The sequence below is a fragment of the Mugil cephalus genome, chromosome 10 (genome assembly GCF_022458985.1).
Source record: "Mugil cephalus isolate CIBA_MC_2020 chromosome 10, CIBA_Mcephalus_1.1, whole genome shotgun sequence".
Taxonomy (NCBI): Eukaryota; Metazoa; Chordata; class Actinopteri; order Mugiliformes; family Mugilidae; genus Mugil; species Mugil cephalus.
The window spans coordinates 9,893,724-9,906,346 of record NC_061779.1 but is presented as its reverse complement, the minus strand read 5'-3'; the positions used below and the strand labels follow the sequence as shown (position 1 = coordinate 9,906,346).

Here is a 12,623-nt window from a genome sequence, read left to right as displayed (position 1 = left end):
AAGATCATTCAGAGATAGGAACAGGAACGACCTGTACATAGGCAGTTAACCTCCAAGCCACTAATAAACATTTTGACACCAACTTTGTTTACCCTAGAGTGGAAAAGAAACAATAGTGAGATAGCCAAATGTGTGCATGTTCCATTATACTGTTATACGCACGAGTTTATTGCCACTACATTGCACAGTTTGAAAGATGAAATGCCTATATCATCTACAAAGACTGCACTTTGTACTTCTTTATTTTACTTTCAGTGCCTCGGAATTGAATTGACCCATGATGCTTTTGTCTTGTCCAGGTTACGTCTGAGCCCAGCAGCGAGACACATTCTAGGCACCCATGGGTTAAACCCAAAGTTGGCCACAGCCACTGGACCAAGAGGACTTATCACCAAGGAGTGAGTGATTTAATGGGTTAAATTTAAGACTGCATAAGGAAAGCATATTCAAATAAAAATAAACTTAAGGATGTGAAAGGTCAAAAAAAAAGTAACACCTACAGTGGCACTTGAACACTTGAACACAACAAACACACTTGAACTTTCTATATATCTGCATATAAATGTAACACAAATATTGTTTTAATTTGGAAAAGTAAGCCAGTATTACATATCTGTGAGTAGCAGAAGTAAGTGTACTTCTAGAATGAAATATTAATGAGAAGGGTTCTCTCTTTCTATTTTTAGAACTTGTTTATGGTGCTGTATACATAGATCAAGAATGCAAGGTATCTTTCCGCTCATTTGTTTACACGGGAAGTGATGTGTCAGCAGTAGGTGTTTAGTGGGGTAACAGGCCAAAGCAACTCTTCTGTATCTCAAAGACGTCAGTCAGTGGAAAGCGAGTCAGTGTAGGCAGTGTGAACAAAAATGTGGGAGAGACCAGGTAAGTGAAAAGGGGGAAAAAAAAAAAAGAATAAGAAGATTTTACATGTCATCCTGTTAAGTGGTGAATTCACACTACAAAAAGCTGTGTGCGCACACATGCACACACACACACAGCTTTAATGGCTACCTGCTGTCACTGGGGACCTGATTGAATGCTCTCGTTACCCACCTAACACCCTGCTGGGGAATCTCATTAAGAAACTACTGTCGCCATGGCAACCCAGTCCCTAAGACCCACTGGTGACCATAGTAACGCAGACCATATACTTTCAGCGTGTGTTTTTAAGACAGGAAAAAGGAGAGTATCTGGATAAAGTTTACAATTTATATCACTCACTCTTCCCTCTCATTCATCGCTTTTTATAAACACAACTGATTTATAGCATCGCTGTTTTGATTTGTATGCTTAGAAACTCCCTACTTATCAGTCTCCTGTTAAGATAGAGAGATTAATTCACGAGTCCAGTGTTATGTTTGCAGTTCTTGATTGTTACAGAAAATTACATGTCAAAAGTGAGTTAAATAGTAAGCAGGGAGCAGGGGGTGTTCATGGCAGTTTGTAAATATTTATACTATATGTATGTGTATATATATATATGTAGCTTTTCTGCAAAGTTGTAATGAATTCTCAAGGTTCATAAACTGCCTTGTGTGCTTTACGGGTGTCAATTAGATTTATAGTGTTAATGATGCATTTTTAATTGTGTTACCATGATTTGAGAGCGTTGCTCTGATTACCTCTGTTTAAACCCTCCGTTGGACCCAAAATCTGCTTGAATGACTTGCCAGCCTATACACTTAATGACACATAAGCTACACAATTAACACAGAAAGTCATCAAAGGGGGATGCGGAAAGAAAAAACAGAAAGGTTTTCAGATAAGTTACAGAATATATGGCCTCTTTGAATGCATTCTTGAACCTATTGATGTCCTGTTCCAAACAGTTTGATGGCTTTTCTTTTGGCTGGAGCATTTCATAATTTTCCTCTGCAAAAGGGATCTAAAACATGACAATAAACCAATAATATTTAGGTTGTCCATTGTACTTATAAAGAAACAAGATCCTTTGTTACTGTGAGTGTCACTTGCACCAAAGCTCTAAAAACTCCCAGTGGTGTACCACAGGCGTGTATGACATCATTTATTCTGTGATTGACCAAAATCACAGAAGGTTTAAAGGACTAAGACTCATTAGATTTACTCCAAACATTTTACATGTGTGTGCTTTCGACTTTACTTATGGCATGTATGGACAAGCATAAAAAACAGTTTGCTGTGATACCGAATGGGTCGGGTCAGAAACCAGATCTCCTTCTGAAAATAGTTTCACAACAGCTTTTAAAGGAGCATAACAGGCCCAATTTCCTTTTCTTTGTCCTTCAGATAAGCTTGAAACCAGGGGAAAAAGGACCCCCACCCTCCACCCTCTCCTCCTCTAGTGTGGCCCCTCTATATCGGGCTTGAATAACAGAAACCCAGGAGTGAGATCATTGCATGTTACATAACAGAAAATGGACATGTTACTTCTTTTTTTATTGGAAAATAATAATTAATTGAGCTGCACTAGCCAAGAAGCAACATAAGTGATGTCCAGTGTTTTCAGTGATGTTTTTTTTTTCCATACAGGAACAATTGAATGCACTGTCTAAATGCAGGAGAAGCACTATAATTGATATATAGTGGATGAGTGCTTTATATTTGTAATAATATTTTACAGGCACAGTTATCAAAGACAACTTAAACCCACAGCTCATTTTAAAACTACAAAGGCTGTGTTAAATACAGTTAAGTATCATTTTGTTCCTTTCTAGGCAACAAAACTTAAATTATTTTATTATTTTTTTGTACTTGGTGTGTCTGCTTTTTCAGTTTTTGCTTACCAATGCATAGGGATGAGGACTCTTAATGGAAACAGCAGGAGGACCGGCCAAAAATATTTTCACAATGACACAAGTGACCTTGACCAACACAGGGATTCTTCAACAGTGAAAGGCTTTTTTTGTTCTCTGGCTCTCTGGCAAGTGAAACACCTGAGCTATGCTTTCACTGAAACTGCAGCTTCACAGTATTCACTTAATCAAACACTACCCTTTTTTTTTTTTACCACTATAAAATAGGTGTTAAAGGCAGTCGTATTAGCAGTATTTTTTTAGTCTAAGCTGAGTGTTAGAATTTGAATGTTCTCCAGTTTTCACTTATAAGAAAACACTTGATCCTGTTGTAACCTGAGTGAATTTTCAGCAATACAAGTTTTTTCTTTCACATATTGTGCTTTTTAAAATCCTTTATCTAATTTTAGCTTATCCTAGGTGGCAGTAGAATACAAAGCATTCGTGTGTCTATGAACAGTCGGGTCTTAGTTTCCTGCCATGGCCCCTTTTTAATATTCTAGTCACCTTCTCATAGCCTTTCGGGAGCTTCTTTGCTGTCAGTAGGGGCGTAAATAGTCATTGTGAAAATCCCATTTCAGCCAGCTACACAAAAAGTGACTGTGCTGTTGTTTTCAAGTGGCCTTCTGTAGGTTGCTGTTGATGTGCATTCATATCATAATGGAAACGTTTTGTCATTTTATATATGAAGTCAGATTTAGTGGTGGATTCGGTTTGGGTGTGTAACAAATGAAACTTTCTATAGTCCTGTCAGGTTAGCTGGGGGATTTCCCAGTTGCCTGAGTCCCTCAAACAAATACTCGTATCAGTGAGAGAGGGAGGAGCTTGAGGGAAATAAAAAAAAGAAAAACAAACAGCGCTTACAGAAGGACGAGGAGATCATAGCTGCGGGGCCCAGACTGTTCCTAGCTGCATGGTAGGGTCGGGGGCGGTTGGTCTAGACAAAAGACTGGATGAGTATGGGTAGGTGGACCCCAGCGCACTGGGCTGGAACCAGAGAGCTTAAAGCAGGCACACCTGATACCTGCCCCTTCCAGCTCTTTTGCTGCTAAGACCAAAATTAATGGGTGGGGAAAGAAAAAAAAAAAAAAAGTCCAGTCAGTACACCCTCCTTCTTTAGCTTTCTCTGTTCCCAGGTTGTCGACACTCTCTCCTTTATCAACTCACATTGTCACTTTATCCACAGCCCTTTTAAAACATTCACCAATTTACAATTAAAGCCAGTTTTAAAAGTTTTCTACTAGTCACACACATCCTACTCAGCCTGATGACTGTGTTACTGACCTATCATTCTAATGAGACCTCTCCACTGAAAGATAACCGAAAGTGACGTTCCTATGAGACTGCTAGAAACAAACAAAACAGTTAAATTTGGAGAGGGCTACGTATGAGCCGGATGTGAGCATGTGTGTGAATAATGCATTATTCTACCATCATTAGCTGCGGGAGCCTTGTTTCACACACAGTAAAGTCATTTATAGTGATTTATAATGGTCCAAGGAACATATTTGTTTTATAGCCTGAGACTGGGAATCAATCAAAATATAACAAAAATGGATGCAAGCAATCCGTTACATCCAGATATATTTCATTTAAATATATTTGCCCTAGTTCAGATCCCGTCCTTGAATGTGTTTCGGATTGAAGCATGTGTTTGCGTTAACTGTCACAGTGGTATATTTAGGTATACATATGACTCATTGCCAACTTCTTCCAAGTAATACTAAATTATCCTATTCATTCATTTATCAGTCTCATGTTTTTTTTTTTAATTCAACAGAGATGCGTTGAATCTTTTGAAGAAGGCTCCACCCTCCAAAGCGACACCAGCCACAGTTGCCTCAGCTGCCCCGATTCCTGTGCCCACCCCAGCGGCTGCTCCTCCACCACCGGGCGCCAGACCCAATATACCGCCTCTCTCCGTCCCCGGGAAACCAGGAGCACCGGTTAGCATTCTTACGCGTGATGATCTCTGTGTGCCGTTGCTAGATTTTGGTATTCGTTGGTTCCTCACAAGAAACTCTTGGACGTTGTCATGGTTACTGTAATGAAACAAGTTTTTGGCCGTAATTCACCAGATAAAACTACACACATCTCTAATGTGGAACTGATAATATTTTGTATGCAAAAAGTCAACTTCGATGTAACATCCTGATTCATTTAGTCTTTACTACGTAAAGAGTAACATCTGAACAGACATGGTTGTAAACTGCAACTTTTATTCTTATCTACAGTAAATCTAATTTAACCAGTCACTAATTCACTTTAACAAGCTTGTCTTCAGCATCTCTTTTAGCATAATATGTACGTCTCATAATCCTGATTTTACTTCTCCTGATATTCCCCCGTTGCCTGTTTTAAAATGCCATTTTGTTCATTTCAATTAATTATTTATCCCCCCTATCCTTCACTTGTCCTCCTCAGGGAACTTTCTCTGAAATCCCAGCTACAAACGTCCGCCGTGTGATCGCCCAAAGACTAACCCAGTCGAAGACCACCATCCCCCACGCGTACGCCTCCGTCGACTGTGACATGGCCGCCGTCATGCAGCTCCGCAAAGATCTGGCCAAAGGTAAAAAAAAATAAATAAATAATAATAATAGACACAAGACTTGATGTGAGCTGGCATAATTGGCTCGACTGTTGTCTGAAAGCTTCGGAAAGGCAATTTTTCCATGTAGATGTGGATTTCAGGGTTTTCACATGACTGTTCATTCATGCATTTAGAGAACATGTGGTACATGTCCTCATGTCCCTCAGGTTCCCACCAGCATAAACATACACGTCTCTGTCCCACAGAGTCTGTGGCTTTTCCCAGAGAAATTGATGTTTATATACAGTAATATGCCAATGTTTTAGCCACTGGATGTTTAGATTCAATATCATTAACAATGCATGAAGCAGAATCTATGAGCCAACATGAAGAGAAAGAAATAACCGAGATAGTCTGAACACAAAGAAATGTATTGTAATGACCTCAATTATTTCAGATTACTTCACTTTACATTTAGTTTGTTGATAAATACACTAATCAGGCATAACATTATGACCACCTTCCTATTATTAGGTCTATTTGTGTAGGTCTATTTAGGGTTTCTCACGCTAGACTCGCTGGGTGGCTGCCTGTTCAAGCTTGAAATGACTCATTCCACCTCGGAAAAAAACGGTCGCAACAGTTGAACGGCATTTGTTAGAAATGAAAGCTGTTTTCATTCAGAACATTTGCTCATTTTGTGCAGTAAAACACCAAAGTAATTACCTATCTCTGGTTCATCTCTGCGTTAAATCACAGTATTTGTGATCTCAGTATTCGTTATCAAGAGCGTCATATTTATCCTCAACGGCTGGATTGTAGCCCGTGCTTACTTTGAGCCATTTTTAATGTTGACATAGCAAAAGCGCCTTGCCAGTTTCCCATTTTAAAACATTTAGTTCAACATGCTATCACGTAATTGGCTTTATTTAGCTTAACTTTGCCTCAGTGTCAAACAAACTGTGAATCCCTCTGGGTTCTGTCTCTGTGGAGGAAAATGGGATGGCCATTCCAGACCTATTAGCGAAGTTGCGTGTGTGTATATGTGTACTGAGGGATTCTCTCTCCGGTTGTTTTTGCGGACTCTCTTTGTTCAGGAGCAGTGCGATTTCACGGTTAGCTCATTAATCATCCCGCTCGCAGCATTCATAACTGTCTGGTACTGCTCTATTGGACACTGGTAAGAGTTGCCAGCGATGCCGGTCCAAACCCGCTCTGGCCTGTCAACATTACACTGGGGAAGGGAGTGGAACAAATGCGGGTGACTAAATCTAACAGAGAAAGGCAGACTCTGATGAGTGCATATATAGTGTTTTATGTTCTTAACTCACTGGACATTTACTGTCCGTTATTTCAGTAAGAAAAGTAGGGTCATTTTTTTTAACGAGCTGCTTCCTACAACACAACACTTTGCAGATTTCGTTCACCAGAAGTTTTCAGTTTTCTATCACAGCTTGAATCAGGCTCACAAACGTTCCTTCTTTGTCTTTTCAGAACAGGTCAAAGTATCCGTTAATGATTTCATTATTAAGGCAGCTGCTGTCGCACTTAAAGTAAGTATTGTCCAAGTATTGATGTCCCTTGAACATTTTTATTTATTTATTTTTTGTTTGGTATGTTTCTTGTGTTTAATTTAGTATTTACCTTCAAGTATCTAATCTTTCATGCCCTTCAGTGTGCCATGTGCCACAAAGCATGTGGACACAGACTCTAATGTTCATACTCTTTTCTAGCCTCTTAAGAAAACAGGTAATAATCTGAGAATTCCTTAATCACATTGCATTCAATGTTTTTTTTTCTTACAGATATTGTAAGGAAACATACTGTTGCTAGATTTGGGGAATGTGTGGAAGGTATTTAGGGTTAAAAATAGATGCAGGATCCTTGTAATTTGGTTATTCCTGCCAGGAATGTCTCAACACCATCTCATAGGAACATAATGTCCAGTCACTTACTTATTTAGTCTGTTATCAGGAAACACGGAAGGTACTCATATCCAAACATTTGCATCTACCCAACAATTGTATGGGCTCAGCATCGCTCCTGGAGATGGTAGAAAGATCTTTTTTCACCTTTTCATCAGATGAGTTAGAGATTAATATTGAGCCGTCACCTCACATAGCTATTTTTGGTGCTCCGGGAATAGAAATTCAGTTGAATTGGATTAAAAAAAAAAAAAAATGTAATTTGTTTTGCATTCCTGATTGCTCATTGCCAGATTCCTTTACAGTGGAAATATTCTTCATCCCCCTCAAATAAATCTTGGCTTGAAGGTTTAATGTCATTTCTGAAACTAGAAAAAGCAAAACATTGGCAGCCTTTCCTAACAAAGTTTGAAAACATGAACCGTATTTCACTAGATTAAAAACATGAGGGGCTCTTTTTTTTGTAGTTTTCTCTTTATTACTATTTTCTATGCATGCAGATGTGATGTTATGTATATGTGTAATCTTCATTCACTTACATGGACTGAGTTATGAATTATTATTATTATTATGTGTGTATACAAAAATAGTAGTAGCAATATATTTTTTCCCCTCAATTTGGGATTATATAGTTTTTCTTTGGTTTATGCATGCATGTATATGTATAATGTATATTGTTTTATTTAGTTTTTTACTAATTTCTTTTTCATTTTATTTTATTTACTTTTTATTTTTGTGTGTTTTTTTAATTATTATTTAAAAAAATATATATTTATTTATTTGGGGTAACAATGGGTGGAGGGGGAGACAAAAAGGGAGGGGCAACACTTGTGCACTGTAGAAATGATATGTAAAGTAAATTTGTAAACCAAATATATGAAGCAGCATCGGGGAAAAGTGGTTATTTGGTGCATGTGTTAGAGTAAATACAAGGAATGTGGAACATGTGAGTATTAAATGTCAAAGCTCCACAAGTCAAGTCTCTCTCATAGTCCAAGGGCTCTGTTTTACCGGTAGCACAACATCCCATGTGAGAATGGTGCAGTAAAGGAGACTACATATCTTTGAATTGACCCATGATGTTGACAGAGGTACATTAGAAATGCTACTGTCACCACCTTAAAAACATCAGTGTACATATCCGGCCCAAATGCCACGTGACCAAGTCAGGGAGGCTTAAAAATACTTCATTCTTTTATTTTATCCCACTGTGTCCTGTTATTTCTAACTGTTACCACCAAACATGGCCATCATTGACCTCTGACTCTTTATCCTAGGAAATGCCAGAAGTGAACGTGACCTGGTCTGGCGATGGACCCCGTGCACTCGATTCAGTCCATATCTCAATCGCCGTGGCAACTGACAAAGGCCTCATTACTCCAATCATCAAGGATGCTGCAACCAAAGGAGTCCAGGAGATCTCAGCCAACGCCAAGGTAACGATCACAGGGATAACAGATCAAGAGTAAGAGTCCTCCTAAGGCTTCTCATAAAAACAATGTTCATTGGATTTATTTGCTGGTTAGCATTTTATAACCTTATGCTGGCTGACTGGCTATCAGCTTATTGCTTCAGGTGAAGTGTGTTGTTGATTTGCACATGAAAATAGATAAGGGAGTGAAGACTTGAGTTCAGCCCAACTGCATGAGAAAACAAACTCTGTGCGCATCTGTAGAGTTGTGCCTTCTGGTTAACACTTTATTTTATTTAAATAGTGGAGTTTTGTTTGTTTTTGGTGTATTTTGAGCATATTGAATAGAAACAACACTTTAGGGTCAACTATATGGTTATGTAGGTTTGGGAAAGTTGGATTTGCTTGTCTTGTATGTTTGCTGGTTTTAAATGGTCGGCTCTTCCTTCTGATCATCGTCCACAACTTGTGACAAATGTTCCCTCACAGTCTGACGTGCACCTACAGGAAAAACACTTGATAAGAGTGCGTCTCATTAAAGACACAGACGGATCAAACAGGTGCATTTCTCAAGATGAAAATAATTAACACCAGGAGTGTATAATTTCTAAGTGATCAATGATTGTGTTGGTTGCTGGAGTTGATTAAACAGCTGTCATAATAATTACATCATGAGTTTAAAGCAGTATTGTCTGATGGGTAATCAGCATAATGATGCATTTGCACTGACCGGCCACTTTATTAGGTACACCTTGCTAGTACCTTGGACCCCCTTTTGTTTTCAGAACTGCCTTAATTTTTCGTGGCATTCTTCAACAAGGTGTTGGAAACGTTACTCAGAGATTTTGGTCCATATTGACATGACAGCATCACACAGTAGCTGCAGATTTGTCGGCTGCACATCTACAGTGGGGGAAATAAGTATTTGATCCCCTGCTGAATTTGTAAGTTTGCCCACTTCCATAGAAATGATCAGACTCTGGTTTTTATGGTTGTTTACTGGTTATGGGTATAGACAGAATATCAGTCGAAAATGCATAAAAAACACACAATCTAAAAGTTATAAATTGTTATGTATTTTATTAAGGGAAATAAGTATTTGATCCCCAAGCACAACACAAGTCAGTACTTTGTAGAGAAACCTTTGTTGGCAAGCACAGCGATGAGACGTTTCTTGTAGTTGGTCACCAGGTTTGCACACAGCGCAGGAGGGATTTTGGCCCATTCATCTTTACAGACAGTCTCTAAATCCTTCAAGTTTCTTGGCTGCCTCTTGGAAACTCGGAGCTTCAGCTCCCTCCACAGGTTTTCGATCGGGTTAAGGTCTGGAGACTGACTAGCTCAACTTTGGTTTCGTCAGACCACAGCACTTTCTCCCAAGCCTTCTCTGAGTCATTTAGATGTTCACTGGCAAACTTAAGGCGGGCCTGTACATGTGCCTTCTTGAGCAGGGGGACCTTGCGGGCACTGCAAGAGTTCAATCCATAACGGCGCAGTGTGTTGCCAACTGTTTTCTTGGTGACGGAGGTCCCAACTGCTTCCAGATCTTTAACAAGCTCCTGCCGTGTTGTTTTAGGCTGCTCCCTCACCTTTCTCATCATCATCCTCACTCCATGAGGCGAGATTTTGCGGGGAGCTCCAGACCGAGGACAGTTGATGGTCCTTTTATGGGTCTTCCACTTGCGAATAATGGCACCAATAGTTGTCACCTTCTCACCAAGCCTTTTGCTGATGGTTTTGTAACCTATACCAGCCTTGTGCAGGTCTACAATCTTGTCCCTGACATCTTTTGACAGCTCTTTGGTCCTGCCCATGGTGCTGTAGAAGTTGGAATGTAAGAAACTGATTCTTAGAGCAGGTGTGCTTTATATACATGACGAGTTAAGATCAGGAGTATTGGTAATTAGTTGACTGAGCACAGCTGTGTGCCACATGCGCACCAGCCAATCTGTAGGAGCCTGAATTCTAAGTGAATTGTTGGGGATCAAATACTTATTTCCCTTAATAAAATACATAACAATTTATAACTTTTAGATTGTGTGTTTTTTATGCATTTTCGACTGATATTCTGTCTATACCCATAACCAGTAAACAACCATAAAAACCAGAGTCTGATCATTTCTATGGAAGTGGGCAAACTTACAAATTCAGCAGGGGATCAAATACTTATTTCCCCCACTGTATGATGAGAATCTCCCGTTCCACCACATCCCAAAGGTGCTGTATTGGATTGAGATCTGGTGACTGTGGAGGCCATTGGAGTACAGTGAACTCATGGTCATGTTCAAGAAACCAGTTTGAGATGACATGAGCTTTGTGACATGGTGCATTATCCTGCTGGAAATAACCGTCAGAGGATGGGTACACTGTGGTCATAAAGGGATGGACATGGTCAGTAACAATACTCAAGTAGGCTGTCGCATTTAAACCATGCTCAGTTTGTACTAAGGGGCCCAAAGTGTGCCAAGAAAATATCACCCACACCATTACACCACCACTACCAGCCTGAACCGTTGATACAAGGCAGGATGGATCCATGCTTTCATATTGTTTAGTCAAATTCTGACCCTGTCATCCAAATGTCACAGCTTAAATCGAGACTCGGCAACCGAGCCTGTGTGAACTGTAGTCTCAGTTTCCTGTTCCTCAGCTGACAGGAGTGGCGCCCGGAGTGGTCTTCTGCTGCTGTAGCCCATCTTCTTCAAGGTTGGACGTGCTGTGCGTTCAGAGATGGTATTCTACATTCCTTGGTTGTAACCAGTGGTTATTGGAGTTACTGTTGCCTTTCTATCATCTCCAACCAGTCTGCCCATTCTTCTCTGACCTCTCACATCAACAAGGCCTTTTCATCCACACAACTGCTGCTCACTGGATATTTTCTTTTTTTCGGACCATTCTCTGTAAACACTAGAGATGGTTGGGAAAACCAACAACCATACCACGTTCAAAGTCACCTAAATTCCCTTCCTTCTCCATTCTGATGCTTAGTTTGAAAATGCATTGAATTGCAGCCATGTGATGGGCTGATTAGCTATGCGTTAACAAGCAATTATACCTAATAAAGTTGGTGAGTGTATATTGAAACACTGTTTAATCATCACATCTCAATTTGTTGTAGTTTTGGGTGAATACAGCCAAACAGTTTAAGTGTCAGCAGCTGTGTTCCCATAATTCTCTTAAATTTTCGAAGATGGACTTTAAACAAACAGCTCACATCACCCCGTGCATCACTTCCAGTCACGGGGAAACTTTGCAATCATTTCGCGATACACTTTTACATCGATATGTATTTGAGAAGTATTTCGAAATGTGTTTCCATTACCAGTTTTTTGTTATTGTTTTGGTCATCTCTAGGAGTAATGGAAACGCAGCAAGTGACACTTGTTTGAGAGGCAAGGAGTGGTGAGGCGGGGGAGGCCATGGTTAAAGACGCTATTTTACTAGATTTCGCCATTTGCAAATTTACCGCACTGTATTGGTAAATGTAAAAACAAAAAAAAGAATGAAATAAAAGCCATGTGACCGGCTCTTGCAAAAGATGTGCGTGGTTGCGCTAATGCTACTGTACCTTAAACTATAAGACTCAAAAAAATGAATGTGCTTCACTTGCTTCTTCTCAACAGGCCATTGCACAGAGGAGTTGGTTTGCAGTATTTCACCACACCTTGAGAAATTTGCACATTTGTTCCATGAGTCTTAGAGATTTCAAAATACTGCCTGATATGAACATGACCTAAGTATGATCTAAGATGATACTTAGTATTAAGTAGCTGAATGTTTTATGTGAAGTAAAGCAGAATAATCGTATTTCTAATTTTGTGAGAGGTGTTGCACCCATTGATTCCAGCAGACACGTATCTTCCCTGATGCTTTTGTATTCGGGTCTGACCCATTGACTTGACCAGTGAAGAATATTCCACATATTCACCCTCAAAAACGTCTTTAGTGGTGACTTTTGACCCTTTTCCTGTTATACA

At 39.6% G+C, this 12,623-nt stretch overlaps 1 protein-coding gene across 1 annotated transcript in view; it reads left to right on the top strand.

The window, feature by feature from the left end:
* Positions 1 to 12,623, top strand: part of pdhx (pyruvate dehydrogenase complex component X) — a 28,374-nt gene that overhangs the window by 13,079 nt on the left and 2,672 nt on the right. The window contains exons 5-9 of the mRNA XM_047596867.1: positions 300 to 398; positions 4,558 to 4,723; positions 5,202 to 5,349; positions 6,805 to 6,863; positions 8,513 to 8,671. Coding sequence (XP_047452823.1) covers positions 300 to 398; positions 4,558 to 4,723; positions 5,202 to 5,349; positions 6,805 to 6,863; positions 8,513 to 8,671 — 631 coding nt within the window. The remainder of the gene's footprint in view (positions 1 to 299; positions 399 to 4,557; positions 4,724 to 5,201; positions 5,350 to 6,804; positions 6,864 to 8,512; positions 8,672 to 12,623) is intronic.